The following is a 19,962-nucleotide window of genomic DNA, read 5'->3' as shown; positions in this document are numbered from 1 at the left end:
AGATTAATGAGCACATCTGTACTACTTAGCAACTGCCAGTAAATTTCTTCCTCAACTACTTTTTCTAATTCCTTATTAAAAACACACAGCCCACAACTCCATCCTCCACTGAACACTTTGCTATTTGGAAAGCCTCTTGAGAAACAAGTTTTCAGGAAGATTCCGTGTCCGCGGCCCAGGCAAAGAAACAAGGCCATGTAACAGGTACAGTGTCGGTGACCCCTTTGCCTCCTCCAGTTCAGCGGACCTCGGTGGTTCTTTGTCTGGGGTCCCTGCGGCTTAGGGAACCAAGAACTACAAGTCCCGGCAGGCCGCGGGGCGCCCGGCTTAACCAAACGCAATCAGGGCGTGGAGGAGAGCGACGTTTCCTGACACCTCCCGTTCCCGGCTGCGGTGGGAGGCCGGGCGCCTTGGCTCTGCTTCCTTCTGGGTGAGTAAGGCGGTCCCTCTGAAGCGGTCGCAGAGCCGGGGCCGCCAGGGTCTCACGGCGCGTGGAGCGCGGGGAAGCCAGCGTGGACGCCCCGGGCGCCCTCCCCTGCTCGGGCTACTGCAGCCACCTGGGGAGCCTGGAGGAAACCCCAGCCGTGACCTTGTCACACCGGGCGCGGACGCGGGCACGTGGCTCAGGTGACTGGCAGTGCCCCACCCCCTCGGCGGAGACTCTCCTGCCTGGCTTACATCAATATTTATCAATATATTGAAGCGTGGACTGGCTTCTTCGGTGGCGCAGTCTTGCCAGTAGGTAGAGCTGGAGCTAGAGGGTAGCAGGGTGCTCACCCAGACGTCCTAAGCCCCAGGTGATCTGTGAGCTGCAAGGCGCAGGCAGCTGGGACTGCAGCTTGTTCTGAACTAAAGCAGGGGCCAAGCAGAAACCGGCCCTCCCGCCTGGACGTGCGGGGTGCCCAGACTGCACCTCGTTTCCAGCACCTAGCCGGGCCTTGCATTTTCGGGTCGCACAATAAATGAGTGCCCATGACAGCCCGTGTGTGGAGAGCAGCCTTTAGAAGACACCCGGTGCAGCTCTCTCCCCAGTTTAAGTGGCATTTGCTTTCCACTGACTAGGAAGTCATTCAATTCAACAAGTATTGATTGATTACCTCCATGATGCTTGGCACTTCGTGGGTGCTCAAGCTGTATTTGCCCAGTTGAAAGTGAATTAGAGTTTACTGTGCCTTCCCACATTTTTTTGAAGCATGTTCCTATTGCAGTGATTTTCAAACTTAGCTCGTATCAGTGTACCTGGAGGGCTGTTACAACACAATGCTGGACCCCAACCCCCAAAGTTTCTGATTCAGTAGGTCTAAGTGGGGAGCAAGAATTTGCATCCACTAGGAAATGGGGATGTTGTTGTTCTGGAGACTTATTTTTGAGTTCTACTGTTATATAGGGGAAAAAATCCTATGTACTTAAAACTCTTACCCTTTACACCTGGTTATAGGCCTTTGTGTTTTTTTTTTTAATATATATTTTATTGATTTTTTTACAGAGAGGAAGGGAGAGGGACAGAGAGTTAGAAACATCGATGAGAGAGAAGCATCGATCAGCTGCCTCCTGCACACCCCCCACTGGGGATGTGCCCGCAACCAAGGTACATGCCCTTGACCGGAATCGAACCTGGGACCCCCCAGTCCCCAGGCCGACGCTCTATCCAGTGAGCCAAACCGGCTAGGGCTAGGCCTTTGTGTTCTTGTTTGCTGGTTTAATTTTGTAATTATTACATCATATTCTATCTTATGTCATTACTGGCTTGGCTATTTCTCAACAGCCTTCATGGATGCCAGATTTGATCTCTGCTGGGAGCGTTTGCACTTCATTTCTTTCTGATATACACATTTTCTTGTCAGACAAGGGACCTGTAAAATAAGAATAGTGCTTGATTCAGATATCCATTCCTTCCCTCTCTTCTCTCCCCCAACTCACTGAGGGACTCCAGTGACCCACCCCAGGGTCCAGCGAACCACTTGTTTGTCTTGACCCTGTGCTCTCTTAGTTGGAAAGACACACCTGCATTCAAGTTCAGGCTCCATCGCTTACTAGCTTCCCTGCTGAGTTTCTTACCTTTTCTAAAACTCAATTCCTTATCTGTAGAATGAGGCCCTAATCGTGTGCACCTCAGAATACGTTGTGCAAGTTACATGAGATGTTTAAGCACTTGGCATTCTACCTCGCACTTAGCCTGCTGCTGACTCTTGGCACTAGGTTTTCCACTGTTCTCCCTGAGGCCCTCCTTCCCAGGAGAATGAAGAACCTCTATTCCTTGCTTGGGTGAGATTTATTTTCCCTGTCAACTCTGGCACCTTGGCATCAGTCAGGGATTCCTTTATTTAATCAATATTGATTCAGCCACCTTCTGAGCATCAAACACTAGGAAGGGGAGTGTGGTTACACTGGGACTGCATCACTCTCTATAGGGCAGAGCAGATTATAAACCTGCCCAGGCCAAACCCTGGGCATTGACTCAACCCTGGGCATCAACTCAAGACATGATGGACAAGTTACTTATCCACGACAGGAAAAATAAGGCTCATTTGTCTAATAGTCTGTCTAGGAAATGGGAGGAGGCTGTGATCATTTTACAGGCTTGATGGAAGTAGGGCCCAAAGTGCCTTTCCTCTGAGACCATTCTCACCTGTGCACCAAGCAGGGTGAGATGATTCCAGGCTTGTTGTCACAGAATGTGATGTGGGGAGGGATGGTAACTGAAAAGATCTAGCCACTTATTGGCCGGTGAACAGTAAGTGTGAGGTTCCCCATTTAGTTCGGTCCAGGGAATGGATATTTCATTTGCCCATCAACTTCCAGACTTTCCTGTTGCCTCGTTTCATCACCCACCGGCGCGGTCCAATGAGATGGATTCTAATCATAGTTTTGACAATAACACAGCTCTCCTAAATGTTTCATAGGCTGGAATCGGTTTCTGGTGAGGTGCTTTGGTTGCTCTTTTTTAAAAAAAATATATTTTATTGATTTTTTTACAGAGAGGAAAGGAGAGGTATAGAGTGTTAGAAACATCGATGAGAGAGAAACATCAATTCAGCTGCCTCCTGCACACTCCCCACTGGGGATGTGCCCGCAACCAAGGTACATGCCCTTGACCGGAATCGAACCTAGGACCCTTCAGTTTGCAGGCTGATGCTCTATCCACTGAGCCAAACCGGTTAGGGCTGGTTGCTCTTGTGACATGTTGATTTCCAGGGCTCCAAGCAGCATCTTCCATATGCCTGGCATTGCTTGGGTGTGGTAGAGCAGTGGTTCTCAACCTTTCTAATGCCACGACCCTTTAATATAGTTCCTCATGTTGTGGTGACCCCCAACCATAAAATTATTGTCGTTGCTACTTCATAACTGTAATTTTGCTACTGTTAATGAAGCGTAATGTAAATATCTGTGTTTTCCGATGGTCTTAGGCGAGCCTGCTAGCAGTTCTCAACCTGTGGGTCGCTAGCAGGTTGAGAACCCACAGGATGAGAACCGCTAGCAGGCTCGCCTAAGACCATCGGAAAACACAGATATTTACATTACGCTTCATTAACAGTAGCAAAATTACAGTTATGAAGTAGCAACGACAATAATTTTATGGTTGGGGGTCACCACAACATGAGGAACTGTATTAAAGGGTCGCGGCATTAGAAAGGTTGAGAACCACTGGTGGTAGAGGGTCAGAAATCATAGTCCCTGCCCAGAGTGGCTGATTCAGTTAACGTGTGAACAGTGGTAAGAACGTTGGTGAACAGAGGTCTGGGAGAGCCTGTCAAAGAGGTCACCTGTCATAAAGAGTAGGGCCCAAGCTCTTACTCAACCGTTTACCATCTGAGCCGCCTTGGCCAAATCACTTGCTTTCTGTGCTCCTCGGTTTCCTCACTTATACATGGGGCTGGTAATACTATTTCTCACCTCACTGGATTGTGTGGAAAATCAAATGAGATAATGAGTGCAAAGGGCTTTGTAAAGGTTAGTTACTGCTAATGTTATTTATCTAATGATTAGGTTTAGGCTCTTGGTGACCTCAGCCGCCCCTCCCCCTTCAAATGTATGTTGGTATGAGAAGTAACTCAGGTGAAAGTAAAAAGTCAAGTAAACAGAAGAGAGCAGATGATCCATGAGCAAAGGGTTTAATAATGAGAGGTGTTTTTCATGGACAGACATATTTCACGGCTGACAGGGTCTTTTAAAATACCCCGAGGGAAGCAACTCATTTGCATGTTAAAGACTCCCTGACACCTTATGGAAAACGCCAGCTTCAGTCTATTTAGACACAGTTTGGCTTCTATATCATCTATTTTATGTTTTTCAATTTCCACTTCTTTTATTACTGCGGACATTTGCATGAAAACCAGGTCTTGGGAGTTGTGTCTATTTCACAGCTGCTTCCCCACCCAGAGGTTGTCTCAAGGCTAGGGGTGGCCTTATTGCCTACAAGGACAGATGTGGAGAATGGTGCACTAGGAGATAGGGTTCAGAGGAGGCGAGGGCTGGGAGCTGGTGCTGGGGGTGAACAGAGGAGGATGGCTATCCAACTGGCAGCCCCGGTATTGTAGTATAACCCCCATCTTACAAAGGACGCCTCAAAAAAAGGTCGAATTATGGAGTCATTTATTAAAAGCCGGCGGCATACGAGGGAGCAAAAGCACTCCAGACCTTGCAGCCCCGAACACCTTGCCACTTCTGGCTTATATGCAGAATATCACAAAAGTATTGATTACATCTTTGGGTCTGGAATGAGGAACCTGTTTCGTGAAAAAGCATTTTTACAGAAGCAGAATTAGAGCAATTTAGTTATCTAAAGTATCTACGAATCACTGAATCAACAGAAACGCATTATCTGGGACCACCTGGACAATTTAGAATAATTGTGCTGTCCAGATTCCGGGACCACTGAGTCAACCGAAACTCAGTTATCTGTAGCTACTGAGACAATTTAGGATCACTATCTGTCCTGGGTCCCAGAGGAATGTGCTTCGATGACCAGTGAGATCACAATCAAGGGATATTCAAACCGCCATCAAGGGAGTATTCAATAGTACATAAGTTCAGAAAATCAAAATAACTTTTAAATGAGTACAGAACCCAAAACAGCAAGGTTAAAATATTAAACAGCAATTTTTACCCAAGTATGGTTGCTATCATACTTCAGTATGTGATTCTCACCTGGGGACGTATGTTGTTACTGGCTCTGCACAGGCTCATGGGATATAGTTTATTCATTCATTGATTGATTCATTCAGTAAATACTTTTGGAATACCTACTATGAGCTAAGCCAAGGTTTGGCAAACGATAGCGCAATGAGATTAAGAAAACAACCCAAAATACAATCTATTAAGAGCCTAGATTTGAATCCTGGTCTGTTTATGAAACTCAGTTGTTCCTCTTTCTCTACTTGCCTTCTGCAGTTTGGGAGCATGGCCAGAAGGGCTCTCAAGCTCGCTTCCTGGACCAGCATGGCTCTTGCTGCCTCTGGCTTCTACCTCTACAGTAACAAGTACTTGGACCCTAATGACTTTGGAGCTGTCAGGGTGGGCAGAGCAGTTGCTACGGTAGGTGTTTTTTGTTTTTTTTCAATTGGGGGTGGAAAGGAACTATCATATTAAATGCAGGTGTTCATATATGTAGCAGATGGACATGCTGGTCACACATTTGTGGAGATAAACATGTACCTATCCTTACATGTACACAACCTCTGCCGTCTTGAAGTTAAGGAGAGTAGGATTGTACAGGATCTTTGTGTTACAGCCTACATTGTAAGTTCCATATCTCATTTTAGTGACAGACTCAGAGGGCAGCGCTCCTCAGCGAATACCTGAAAAGAAGGGTTTGCCATTTTGAGAATCTGAGTTGACGATGTGACCATTGATGGTTTTGCCCACTGGCTCAGGAGCATCATTCTGTTGTGAGTGTGTCCTCTGTGGAAAGCAGCCTGTATCACTGTCCCATTTGCTTGTGGGTCGATTACTACATGCTTCATGCTTTCTTTTCTCCTGTGTCCTGCAGGATGAGCTCATCCTTACTCCCCCTGGGGTAGCTGTATTCTGATGCACAGTCTGTTTGGGTTGTTGTCCAGCCATTTCTTTAATACTTGGTGTTATTGCCGAAACCGGTTTGGCTCAGTGGATAGAGCGTTGGCCTGCGGACTGAAGGGTCCCAGGTTCGATTCCGGTCAAGGGCATGTACCTTGGTTGCGGGCACATCCCCAGTAGGGGGTGTGCAGGAGGCAGCTGATCGATGTTTCTCTCTAATCGATGTTTCTAGCTCTCTATCCCTCTCCCTTCCTCTCTGTGAGATATCAATAAAATATATTTAAAAAAAAAATACTTGGTGTTATCAAGTCTTCTCCCTGGCCTGGCTCAGAGGGGAGGCTGCTGTAGTGCCTACCTTCTAGGGCAGTGGTCGGCAAACTGCGGCTCGCAAGCCACATGCGGCTCTTTGGCCCCTTGAGTGTGGCTCTTCCACAAAATACCACGGCCTGGGCAAGTCTATTTTGAAGAAGTGGCGTTAGAAGAAGTTTAAGTTTAAAAATTTTGGCTCTCAAAAGAAATTTCAATCGTTGTACTGTTGATATTTGTCTCTGTTGACTAATGAGTTTGCCGACCACTGTTCTAGGGAAAGCTGAGTCAGAGAATCACGACAGACAATAGATAAGCAGAGACTATGAAACGATTTCTGTGTTTTCTGAGTGCCTTTTTGGGGTCTAGCATTGTCTTATATGCTTTGAGGAGTAGAAGCAAACGGTCCCATTTAGACAAAGCTTTGAAGGAGCTTCTGGCTGAGAAATGCTCATCTGAATGGGTCAGAAAACAATCTACAGCCATGCACTGGCTCAAAATAGTGACTCGGACGACCACCACTGTGGGACCTCAGACACAGGAGTGAGCCCTTGAACTGGGAGTCAGGATGAGTGCTGTATAGAGTGCCATAGAGCCTTAGGGATTTGAACAGTTGGACAGAAGGGAGGAAGGTCTTTACCAGTGCTTTATAAATCAGCCTCTAGGCTGTGCATTCTTTAAAGGATAGGGTTCTGGTCTTGACTATTCTGCACTGCTTAGTGACCAGGTCTTGGTTGTGGTTGGCGTTCAACAAGTATATGTCAAATGGAATAAAGCTTTGGGGTGCAGACGAAGGAACAAACTCCTCTCAATATCAGCTTTGTAAGCCCCTTTGTTGTGGCACAGGAGAACATCAGCCAGCACTCGTAGGGAGGAAAGTTTAACCTTTATTTCGCAGATCTGCTAGTCCAGAGGAATTCCAGATCCAAAGCCTGAACTGAACTCATGGGGAGGCTCTGACCTATACATCTCCTCCTGTGGCGGGCCCCTGAGGGTCCCCGAAGCTCCGCCCAAGTCAGTCTTGGCGGGGCCTTGGGGGCATGCTCCTCAGTTCCTCTCAAGTCCGCTGTGGTGGGGCCCTGGGGTTAGGCCCTGCAGCTCCACCCAAGTCAGAGTGGGGAAGTAAGACTACAGTTTTAACCAGATACTGAACTAGATTGCAAGCCCACCCACTCCCTTTTCCTTTTCACCTTAACCTCTAGGGGCCTCAGTTGCTCAATTCTAAAAGGGGATGTTTAGGCAAGGCAATCTCCACAGTTCCTCCATGCCTGAGATATCTGGAGACTGATTCACCAGAGGTGAGGGGGCTTCTCTTGGAGTTTTGGCCAAGGGACCGAGAATCAAAACTTACGCTATTAAAGCAAACATAAATATGAAATGATGTTTATTTGTGATACAGAGAGTGGGATAAGCTTACCCAACAGCCCTCATTCAATTAGTATTTACTGAGCATTTACCTATATGCCTGACACGGTAAGGACAAGCCCCTGTGCCCAGAGAGCTGAAATCCTAGCAAAGGGGAGACAGTCCAAATACAAGGAAACAAATGAGCAAGGTAATTTTGGATGGTGGTTTGTTATGACAGACAATTGAGAGTTCCTGGGGGGTGAGGCAACTTTAGATTGGAATTCGGCAGAAGTGGCATTTGTGCAAAGCTCTGATTAGCAGGAAAAAGCCAGCCAGGTTAAGATCTGGGGGCAGAATCGGGGAAAAAGGAGACATATGTAATACTCTAAAAAGTAAAAAAAACAATAAAAAAAAAATCTGGGGGCAGAGCGTCTGAGGGGTGGGACTACCTGTTCCCCAATGTCAGGGGCATGCAGCTTTAGTTCTTTGGCAGAGGAGTCATATTTGATGCCTGGGCACTAAGCTTCCCCCTTCTTGCTTCACAGACAGCTGTTATCAGTTATGACTATCTCACCTCCTTGAGGAGTGTCCCCTATGGCTCGGAGGAGTATGCGCAGCTTCGCTCCGAGGTAAGGACCCATGGGACCCATCTGAGCCAGACCAGGACTGAGTAAGTCCCAAAGTGGCTGCAAAGCCAGCACACTTCCTGTGTGCAGGGGCCAGTGTGGGGATCGAGGATGGGGGCTCGGGAGGAAGGAGGGAAGGACCACCTCCTCATTGGAGGTGCTGTGGCTGCCCAGGAGGGGCTGGGCTGCCAGGCTGACATCAAGCTGGATCCCGTAGTGCCAAGACCATGGGTCTACAAGGCATTGTCAGGGAGGCTGGGGTGTGTTTCTGGGATGACTCAGGAGGAAGGATGGCTCTGTCTCTGAGATAACTCAGCTGGCTTCCAAACTGCTTTATCAGGCAAAACCCAGTTGAAAGAGGTTAATTGTTTTTTTGTCCTTTGAGAGTGACACTGGGGCCTCTTGTAGGCCTCTGAGTGGAGCTGTCCACCCCACACACTCTGTTCTCACTTGGAATAGGGTGGTTGATTTTGATGCTGTGACTAGATATCCCAGAGAGTTGGGGCATCAAGTAAGAGGGCATCTTTGTTGAATGTAATTTGAGATTGGGGTCAAATGTAGATACTTTTGGTTCCTCCAGAAAGATGTGTCTTTGCTCAGCCCTTTGCCCCTTAGAAAATTCCAAGTCATCCAGACTCAGCTCAAACATCTCCCCTTATCAATCATCCTTGGTGGATGGAATAATTAATTTTTTTAAAATTTATTTAATATTTTCATTATGGAAATTTCAGCCATTCATAGGGGTAGAGAGAACAGTGTTATGAAGTCCTGTGGAATTGTCATTCAACTTCAGAAATGATCAATATTTTGTCAATCTTGTCTTTTTTTTTTTTTTAATCTAACAAATTATATTTATTCTTTTTTTAAAAAAATATATTTTATTGATTTTTTACAGAGAGGGAGAGGGATAGAGTTAGAAACATCGATGAGAGAGAAACATCAATCAGCTGCCTCCTGCACACTCCCCACTGGGTGTGCGCCTGCAACCAAGGTACATGCCCTTGACCGGAATCGAACCTGGGACCCTTTAGTCTGCAGGCCGACGCTCCATCCACCGAGCCAAACCGGTTAGGGCTATATTTATTCTTGATTCCAATAAAGTGAGAACATCTTTTTCCCAGGAGGGACAGGATAGCAGTACAACTTCATTGTCTACCATCAAACTTAGCTCAATTCTGACTCTGTGCTACAGAAGGATTTATTGTTTCATCAGTCCACAGGCTGTTACACACTAGCCCACCTCATTGATGACATAAGGATGCAATGACCTACATGCCTTTGTAAAAAACAATTATGTCAGAGGGTGGGGAGAAGAATCCCATAAAATTACAATGGTGTGTCATCTCCCTGACATTTTTGGGGACCAGTTGGTTTCTCTCCAAATGGAAGGACTAATAGTTGCACCACTAAGAAAGAGGCATAATTTTTGATGGGTTGTTGACCAGTAATGGTAAATCTGGTGGTAAAAAATTATGAAAAGTATAGCCCTAGCTGGTGTGGCTTAGTTGGTTGGGCCTTGTCTAGTGTACCAAAAGGTTGCTGGTTCGATTCCTGGCCAGGGGACAATGCCCTGGTTGGCTCCATCCCCAGTGGCGGGTGTGCAATCAATGTTATGCTCTCACATAGATGTTTCTCTCTCCTCTCCCTTCCTCTCTCTAAAAATCAATAAACTTATTTCTCTAAAAAGAAAAACTATCGTAACCTTACATAGGTAGATATAATTCTAGGATGTAATTTAATTCTCTCAAGAATTCAAGTCTTAGAATAAAAGTGTAGTGAACCCCTTTCACGTCCCACGTGGTTCAGGGTTCGGGCTCTGGAGGAGGCTGCACACAAATGAAAGAGACTAGAAAATATTAATTTGGGAATATTGGGGGCCAGGCGGGAGCCCAACTCAAGGGGAAGAACTTCGCTTTGCTCTGGCCTAGCAATCTCTTTTATTAAAACTATGGGATACACCCATAGCCTTTAGGCAGGCAATTCCAATAATAGCCAATCAGCAAGAATTTACATAAAACTAGAAGGTGGAAGTTGCTTCAGCTACCATTGTCTCAACTAAACAGTGGGTGGAGGCTATGACCTTTCAGAGCTTCATGGTTGACCAGCCTTCCGGGTTCCTTATCCATACCTCTCTGCTAGTGAGGACAATGGACGGCTCTCAACATCTCCCCCATGTTTTTTTTTTCTTAAAAAATCATGCATCTGCAGACTAGAAATAAACATATGAAAACAAAAATGAGACAAGCAATAGTGGTTATGCTGAGAGGCAAATGAATCAGTCTGTAGTAAGTTTCTTTCTGGGCCAACAGTTCCTTGAGTCCCAATTTCAATGTCTAACACTTTTGAGTCCGAATTTCAATGTCCAACAGTTCCTTATATGTACATGTCAGCAATGATATTTCAGTTCTGGATGGTGAACAGATGGTGGCAATGCAGGCCCGACCTTCTCTGGTTTTGGTCCTGGGCAACCTACAGCGACGCACAGCTGCTGACTGCTAGTATGGCAAGGCGTCTTCAGCGTCTCCCATCTCTGGACTGCTTCTCTTGTCTTCATGGCTGGAGCAATCCGGTCAGTTTCTCTCCGGGATCCGTTGTTGCAGGAATCCACATGGTCTTGGGGTTGTTTAAGATCGCGACTTCTGCAGCTGATCGTGGGCTTTGCGTGCGGTGAATTTCCCTCACCTATATGGTGATCTTTTCCCCACCTTTTCGGTGAATTTTTTCCCCCACCTTTTCGGTGTATTCTTCCGTTCTTCGCTCTAGGCGAAATATCATCCCCTTCTAGAGGTCCCACATCGAAGGCGCCAGTTTGTAGTGAACCCCTTTCATGTCCTGCGTGGTTCAGGGTTCAGGTTCAGGGTTCGGGCTCTGGAGGAGGCTACACACAAATGAAAGAGACTAGAAAATATATATATATATATATATATATATGTATATATATATATATATATATATTTAAAATATATTTTATTGATTTTAGAGAGGGAGCGAGAGATAGAAACATCAATGATGAGAGAGAATCATTGATTAGCTGCCTCCTGCATGCCCCCTACTGGGGATCGAGCCCAAAACCCAGGCATGTGCCCTTGGCCAGAATCAAACCTGGCACCCTTCAGTCCGCAGGCTGACGCTCTATCCATTGAGCCAAACCAGCTAGGGCGAGACTAGAAAATATTAATTTGGAAATATTGGGGGCCAGGCGGGAGCCCAACTCAAGGGGAAGGACTTCCGTCAATCTTGTCTTATTCCCCCTTTATTCATTCCTTTATTTATTTTTTATGCATTTATTTATTATTATTATTTGTTGAAGTATTTAATAGCAAGTCTCAGGCTTCGTATTATTTCATGTTACATATTTCAGTATGCATTTCTAATAGATAAGGACCTTTAAAGAAACCATGATCATACCTAACAAAATTAACAATAATTCCTTAATAACTTCTAATAGTCCACATTTAAATCTTCCTTGTTGTGGCCAAAATATATTTTTAAAGTTGGTTTGTTCAAATCTGGATCCAAATAAGGCACAAATATTGCATTTGGTTGATGTTTCCTGAATCCTTTCAAATCTATATTTCCCCTGCCTCTTTTCTTTCATTATTTTTTTGAGCTTTTTTGCTTATTGAAGAACCAGATCATTTATCCCCTAGAATTTTCCACATTCAGGATTTGGCTGATTGCATCCTCAAAGGGTCATTTAATAGGAAATAGTTTTGGATGGCACACAATTCAAAATATATAATATTTGAACATACAAAATGATTCTTGGATCCCTGTTCCTCAGGATCCCAATTTTCCTGCCTGAAGGTGGTCATTATTTCCTGTGTATTATTTTAGAGATAGATTCCTCTTTGAATTTAATCACTCTACCTTTATTCCTGCCACAAATGATAGTTGGTCTTTTTCTCTCTTAAGACTATAGATTCTATTCAATCAGGGATTGAGTCTTTTTTATATCTTCCACCTCTAGTGATGATGCCTGGGACTGAGTTGATTGAATGTCTGTTTCAATGCCAGGCTGCATCTTGCTAGCTACTTGCCTTGGGAGAGTAAGGTTTGGAAAGAGAGTAAGGTTTGGAATCAGAAGACCCGAGTTTGTGCCTCAGCTTTGGCGAGGTCATTTTGGGAGCTGCCATTTTCCTTGTTTGTAGGCTGGAGATGGTTATACCCATCACTAAGGAATATTTTGTGAAATGTAAATGTAAATAAGTCAGATGGCTACTAGAAGGTGTGCTCCATGAGCCCAGGGACTTGTCTGTGTTGTGTTTCTCCACGTCTGAAGCACCTACAACAGTACCCCGGGCACAGTAGGTTCTGAATAAAGGTTTGTTGAATGAATGAATGAATGAAAGTTTGTATTGGAAGGTCTCAAAGTCTGTAGCACTTAATATACCCCCACCCCCTGCTTTTCTCTGCCCTCCTTTGTCCATCTAACTAATGCTATGGGCCTTGTAACCCACCAGAGCAACATTCTGCAGAGAGGTCCAAGGGCAGAGCAGGCAGGGGCAGGGGTGCCATGGAGACAGTCGCCCTCCATGTATAAGTTATCCGAAAGGCCGGGGTGCCGCAGCGCCTGGGGAAATTGAATAAGGAAAGTGCAGCCTGGCATTTGACAAGAGGGTAGCACATGGTAGTTGGCACCAGATAAGAGGGGTGTTGGCTGGTCCCGAAGTTGTGCCTTGGAAGGAGGAGCTGGCTGGCACTAAAGAGAACAGGTAAATACTGCAGGAGTGTGTTCTTCCATCGGAACACTTATCTGTTCTCATCTGAGTGACTGATAAAGGAGTGAGTGAAGGGTAAAACATAATTATCTCACCTGTCAAGCCAGCGTCCCCAGGTCCTGGAATATGCCAGAGCCAGGAGATGAGGTTGGCAGGCACTTTCAAGGTTGGTGCTCAGCTGACATGGATCTCAGTGAATCAGCCCTGAGTCAGGAGGGGGTGGGACCTGATGCGGAGTGTTTCCTTGGGGCTCAGTGGCACTTTGCTAGGCAGCTGAGGTGTGGGGTGGGGCCCAGGGATGTTGGAGAATGAGATCCCTGGTGCTCAGGATGCTTATAAACAGGGAAAACGTGTGTGAACTGGCCTGTCCACAGGGCAGAAAAAAGTCATAGCTGATGCAGACGTTCAGACAACGGGCTGGAGGATGTAGAACAATTTATTCTGAGCGAGGGGTTGGGGTAAAGTGGACATAAGTTAATTCTACAGCGCAGGAACCATTCTCATCGAGAACCATTCTCATCCAAACTTTCCTTTGGGGAATTAGTCATATCTCAGGTACTCACCATGAGGTTTGAATGGGGCTCATTCCATCCTCAGCTACAAGAGTGGGCATGTGACTTAATCAGGCCTATTCCTCTGGCCCTAGAGATTGATTCAGGGAGGGCACCTGTGCCAGGCTGGGCAGTGAGCATCAGCTCCAGGACTTTTGGGGGTGTCTCCCATAGGACAGTGTCTTTTCTGCTGTATGAGCAGAGAGTATAGAATGTTGGCTTAGGTCTACTGGTAGCCATCTTGCCCCCTTAAGGGGAAAGCCCATCTGTGAATGCAGCCAGTATTGTGGAGAGATGTGTCATTTGAGTCCCTGGACCTAACGGAGGCTAAAGCCAGACGACTGCTAGAGTCCTACTAATGAGAGGGGACCTTGATTGCTACTGACTGGGAAGTTTGCTTATTTATTTATTTATTTTTTGTTAATCCTCACCTGAGGTTATTTTTTCTATTGATTTTGAGAGAGAGAGAGTTGAAGGGAAGGAGGGAGGGGGAGAGAGAGAGAGAGAGAAACATTGATGTGAGAGAAGCACATCAGTTAGTTGTCTCTTACACCTGCCTTGACCAAGGGCGGTTGGGAATGGAACCTGCAATCCAGGAATGTGCCCTTGCACTGAGAATTGAACCTGGGACCCTTTGGTGCTGGGATCAATGTTCTAACCATTTAGAAACACTGGCCAGAGCATGGCTAGGAAGCTTTTTAGCAGAATTCAATTTTGTGTTACTGACTGGGTCACTGGGCTCCCATGGTATCAGATGCTTTAGGACAACAGTGGGTGTCATATTAGTTACTGCAATACTTAACATTTGGGCTTGAGGAGGAAATGATTAATGCTCTTTTCCTCCTTACCCAAGAAGCAGAACCCAGGAGTAGCAGAACTCTGCCAGGTAGGGAGCAAACTGTCAGCCTATTACTGATCAATGCTGGGCTGGAGCTTGTGGCCTGGGTCCCCGGGTGAGTGGGCTTTGTTTGACTTCTCCCCTGAATTTGTTAGACTTATCTACCAGGCATAGACTTGGCAGGGCAAGCCTCTCAGATGGGGGCCTGCGTCCTAGGTCAGGGAGGTGCTGAATACCAGTGCTCTGTAGGTATGAAGGTCCCAAAGGGGAGGAGAGAGGAAAGGGTGAGTCCACCATGTTGTGCTTCTTCTCCCAACTCACCAGCTGCAGTTCCTCCTGCCACAAGGAGTGAGGGAGAGGGCAGGGAGAGGTCAGAAGTATTACACCTCTGATGGCGCTCCCTCCACGTGCTTGTGTGAAACTTAGAGATAGGAGGTTCACCTGCAATATTTACCCTCAGAATGGGAGATAGTTTTAAATGTGCTGCAAGGACCTTTTGTGCCTACTAAATTCAGCTAGCCTTTACACCTGACCTTGTTGAAGGACACAGGTGCTTTGGGCTTGAGTAGGGGATAGCAATTTTGGCATTACTGAAATCTGCATTAAGAGGGAGGGTCATATGTTGGCACTCTTGAGAACCATGGCATATGGTAGGGTGTTTGCAGGGGAAAGGGACTTAATATGACCAGTGGATGTTACCCAGAGGAGTAGAGTAAGGGGCTAAGGTGGGGTGATGCCTCTGTTTATAATTATTCCATTGAACTTGAGAAAGCCATCTTTGGCATCAGCTAGCAGCTCAGTGGTCGGCAAACTCATTAGTCAACAGAGCCAAATATCAACAGTACAACGATTGAAATTTCTTTTGAGAGCCAAATTTTTTAAACTTCTTCTAATGCCACTTCTTCAAAATAGAATCGCCCAGGCCGTGGTATTTTGTGGAAGAACAACACTCAAGGGGCCAAAGAGCTGCGGTTTGCCGATCACGGAGCTAGCTCAAGCCTTTGATGTACAGATGCGGAACCGGAGGTCCAGAGGCTTGATGCCACTCTTTAGACCCCCGCAGGTTTGTGGCAGATCATAGGCTTGGGCTTGGATATCCAGGTCTTGTCCAATCTCTTGTTCTTTGCATTTGATACTCGATTGTCTCCATTTATTAACTTCCAACTTGGGGGAAAGCCAAGTTGGATGGAAAGTGGAACCAAAAAAGCTTGGGCAGCTGTTCTTGCCAACTAGCTTGCAGTGGCTGGAGTTGCTTCTCCTTGGGGTCTGTCCCCCCTGGTGTGAGCCCTGAGGCTGACATGCTGCTTGGGGTCGGTTTGGGAAACACAGGGGAAGAGGAAGAAGGGCAATGGAGCCTCCTCCGTGGGATTCCTTTACCCACTCAATCAACCAGTTAATTCAACAAATAATTGGAATTTGCGCTCCTTGGTAGAGGGGAGTGTAGACCCTAAAGGAATTGGTACATGCTAGCTCTGTGCTTTGGGAAAACACTTCAACTCTTAAGCTATGCAAAAGCTGCCAGTTTGCAGGATAACCATACTACCAGCTTAGTGAAGGCATGGCAATTCAGTTGGCAGTTTAAAGAGCTTGTTGCTCTGCAAGGGGAACTGTAGCAGTGTCTGGCTCTTCAGGAATATTCTCTGAAAGCTGGGACTACCCTGGCCAAGTCAGGACATGTCTCCACCATTTTCCATCCATTTTAAAAACATATTTTTATTGATTTCGGAGAGGAAGGGAGAGGGAGAGAGAGAAACATCAATGATGAGAGAGAGTCATTGATCGGCTGCCTCCTGCACGCCCCCTATTGGGGATCGCGCTCCCAACCCAGGCATGTGCCCTGACCAGGAATCGAATCATGACCTCCTGGTTCATAGGTTGACACTCAACCATTGAGGAACACTCAATGGATTCTTCCATCCATTTTAACCCACATTAATGGAGCCTGCTGTGTGCCAGGTCCTGTGTGAGGCTTAGGCTCCGAAGATATAAAGGAAAATAAGACGTGTCCTATGCCTTCCAGTTGCTCACAGTCTAGTGGGGAAGCGGGTGTGAAATCACAGCTGCAGGAGGATTGATTTGCCTTCATTCCAGCTCCGGTCCCTGACAGCAACTAGCTCCTGGGCCATGAAGAGCGGGGACAGGAGAGGGTCTCCTCACCCAGCCGGGGGTGGGGTGCATGCCCAGGAAGGCCTCCAGAGCAACGGTATTTAATTGTGCCACAGCTCTTTTGCATGCACAGTATCTGTCAACCTGGGGTAGAAGCTTTTCAGTGAGTTTCCTTGCCCTCTGTGCCTCTTTTGCTGGTCATCAGGGAACATTCACCTGAGAGTGTTCTGTCTAGAGGAGAAGGGAAATTGAATCCTTGCTCTCTTGGTGACTGGCTTTTTCAGAGTTTGTGATAATTTCTGCAGGAACATGAGCTGCATTTAATTTGCTTTGGTTGGGTCATCTCAGGACCAGGCCTCTGGAATATGATGAGAGTCTGTGATGGAATCTAGCACGTCCTTTTTAGTTTTCTGTGTACCCAAAGCTCTCTGAGTACTGCATTGCAAAGCTGCACAACTTTCTGCAGTGGCCCTGACCCCACGGCCTTCTAAATTTGGGGAACATTCCCTAGGAGTGGGCTTTTGGGCCTTGGTGTAGTCTGGGGAGAGATCTGGGGGTTCACTCCCACCAGTGGGGATGCTGGAGGAAAATCTGGCATGATCCAGCTTCCCTTGGAGATGGGGCTCACAGCACAGTGGCTTCTCTGTAGTTCCTAGCAGACCACTCAAAGCCCTTGATTGCTGTGGACTTGCCGGTGACCTGTAGACCATGGCCAATAACTATGTCCCATCTTGCCAGGTTTGCATATCTCTTGTCTTTTTAAAAATGTGAAATATATAAGACCTAAGAAAAGGTATAAAAATAATGTAGTGATTACCCCTGTACTCACTATTTCAGAAATAACACCTTACCCTTACAATTGCAGCCCCAGGTACTTCTGCCCTGACTTCAGCCTTCCTCCTACTTAACCAGACACGAGTTCAATCTTGGTTTCGTTATCATTGCCATGCACTTCCTTGGCACAACCAGCCATTTTTGTGTTTGTATGATATTTTTCATTCTGTTGACTCTTTTTTCCATTACTTGGTTTTGTTCTAGGGAAAAATATCTGTGAAATTGCAGATTTGATAGGCTAGCTCTCTCTTTTTAGGGGGTCTAATGCATATGCAAATAAGCATTCTGGGTACCACCCCCATTTGACTCTTGTACCACATTTTTGCACACCATCACTGGTGCCGGTCACACTTTGAGAAGCGCAGGCTGCACCGTCTATAGTAGACGCTGGGCCAGACTCTGGCTTGCACACACCATTGCCTTGGTCTTTCTCCCTTTCTTTCCAGCTCTTCTTTTCTCCTAGCTCACCCTGTTTATCTCCTGGTGCTGTTCCAGGCTTGAAGCTGCCTGTTGGGGTAGTGTTTGCTGCTGCTGCTCAGAGGCAGTGATCGCTTTCCAAAGGCCACAGCTGAAATGAAACAAAATAAGCCCCTGGGTTTCAGGTGATGGAAGGCCGTTGTTGTGTGCGGTGTATCTCCATTCTGTTCAGCACGAGCATCACATTAGCTGATTCCTTGTTTGCATGTGTCTGCAGTCCCCTTGCCTACACAGGCTGTCTGGACACACAGGGTTGCTTCCTCCTGCCGCAGAGCTGCTCTCCAACTGCCGGGCTACCTGGTTCTTGTACAGTGCTCCCCAGAGACAGTGCTGTGTTGAGGTACTGCATTGACACACACCTACTGGGGCAAGAGCTGGAGAAACCGCCGCTGCTGCCTGTTCTTACCCGTCTCACACTCTGTCCCAGACTAACCACAGCTGGGCTTCCCTGTGCTGATTACGTTTCCCACTGGAAAGCTCCCAAGTGGCCTCTACCTCTGCCCAGGGTAGTGAAGGGCAATGGGCTGAAGCTATGTGATGACGGATTCAGGGTGGGCATAAGCTGGGACTTCCTTACCACCAAGGTAGGTTATAGTACTGGAATGGCTTACCAAGGACAGTGGTGACATCTGTATCTGGAAGGGCAACTTTCCCAAAACGGGAGAGATTCTGTCTGTCTGTCATGGAGGGGACTGTGACGACTCGCTGGTGGTTCCCAACCTTTAGGCAATTAGAGTCACCAGGGAAGCCTTACAAAGTGCAGACTTCTAGACCATACACTTGAAAGATTTATTTTCCATGACCCTGGGGTGAGGCCTGGAAAACCATATATATGTATATATATAAATATATATATATTTTTTTTTACAGAGAGGAAGGGAGAGAGATAGAGAGTTAGAAACATCGATGAGAGAGAAACATGGATCAGCTGCCTCCTGCAAGCCTCCTACTGGGGATGTGCCCGCAACCAAGGTACATGCCCTTGACCAGAATCGAACCTGGGACCTCTCGGTCAGCAGGCCGACACTCTATCCACTGAGCCAAACCGGTTAGGGCTGGAAAACCATATTTTTAATGGCTTCCATTGCTAAGAACAAGTGTTTACATGGACTGAACAATAAAGGGCAGGTGCTATACTAGGAGGTGTCTCTCTATTATCTTCTTGAACTTCATAGCAACCCTGTGAGGTAGATATGATTGTTATCATCCCTGTTTTACAGATGAAGAAACTGAGGCAGATTGATTGACTTGTCTGATGGCCCACACCTAGTAATTAGGTATGTTTCCTGTGATTGCCATAACAAATGACCACAAATCGGTGGCCACTGACAACAGAAATGTATTCTGTCATAGTTTTAGAGCCTGGAAGTCCAAAATCAAGATGCCAGCAGGGCCACACTCCTTCTGGAGGCTCACAGGAAGGATCCTTCATTGCCATTTCTGGCTTCTGGTGGCTCCTGTCGCTCCTTGTGTCCACATCCCTCCACTCTCTGCTTCCATCTTCTCTTCTCTTTCTTATAAGGACACTTGTCCTTGGAGTTAGGGCCCATCCAGCCAGTCCAGGGTGATCTCTTCAAGATTCTAAATAAGGCCCTGCCAGTGTGGCTCAGTGGTTGAGCACTGACCTATGAACCAGGAGGTTCATGGTTCAATTCCCAGTCAGGGCACATGCCTGGTTTGTAGGCTTGATCCCCAGTAGGGGGCATGCAGGAGGTAACAGATCAATGATTCTCTCGTGTCATTGATGTTTTTATCTCTCTCCCTCTCCTTTCCTCTCTGAAATCAATCAATTCTAAATAATGTCATAATCACAGGTTAGGATGTGGACATATCTTTTGGGGTGCCAGCATTCAACCCACCACCAGGTCTTGGATTTATCTGTGATAGTGTGGCTCCTGAGCAGGTGCCTGTGACCACTTGACTTCCTGGCTGTCTCTTCTGGACTGGCTGACTCCTCGATTCCTCTGGGCGAGCTGAGGTGTGGATTTCTTTGCTGTATCAGAGAGTTTGAACCCTTTGTCAAGCCTTGAGAAACCAGTGTTTTCTGCCTCCTCTCTCCCATCCCCTCAGCCCTCGCCATTTCTCCCAAAGCCCTTTGGTCTCCCGAATTCTTACAGCTTCCTGTGCTCAGGAGGGTGGGC

General features: G+C 46.7%; 1 protein-coding gene across 4 annotated transcripts in view; it reads left to right on the top strand.

The window, feature by feature from the left end:
* The first annotated feature begins 368 nt into the window (after positions 1-368).
* ADCK1 (aarF domain containing kinase 1) overlaps positions 369-19,962 on the top strand; it is a 121,474-nt gene continuing 101,880 nt past the window's right edge. The window contains exons 1-3 of one of the 4 annotated variants that reach the window (XM_080672315.1): positions 369-430; positions 5,392-5,535; positions 8,214-8,297. In XM_080672315.1, the coding sequence (XP_080528441.1) occupies positions 5,401-5,535; positions 8,214-8,297 (219 nt within the window). In that variant the 5' untranslated portion in view covers positions 369-430; positions 5,392-5,400. Of the gene's footprint in view, positions 628-669; positions 739-5,391; positions 5,536-8,213; positions 8,298-19,962 lie in introns of those variants that run through there. The other 3 variants (XM_080672314.1, XM_080672317.1, XM_080672316.1) reach the window with 3 other exon arrangements.

The sequence above is a fragment of the Plecotus auritus genome (assembly GCF_963455305.1).
Source record: "Plecotus auritus genome assembly, chromosome: 1".
NCBI lineage: Eukaryota > Metazoa > Chordata > Mammalia > Chiroptera > Vespertilionidae > Plecotus > Plecotus auritus.
This window is presented reverse-complemented; position numbering and strand designations above follow the sequence as displayed.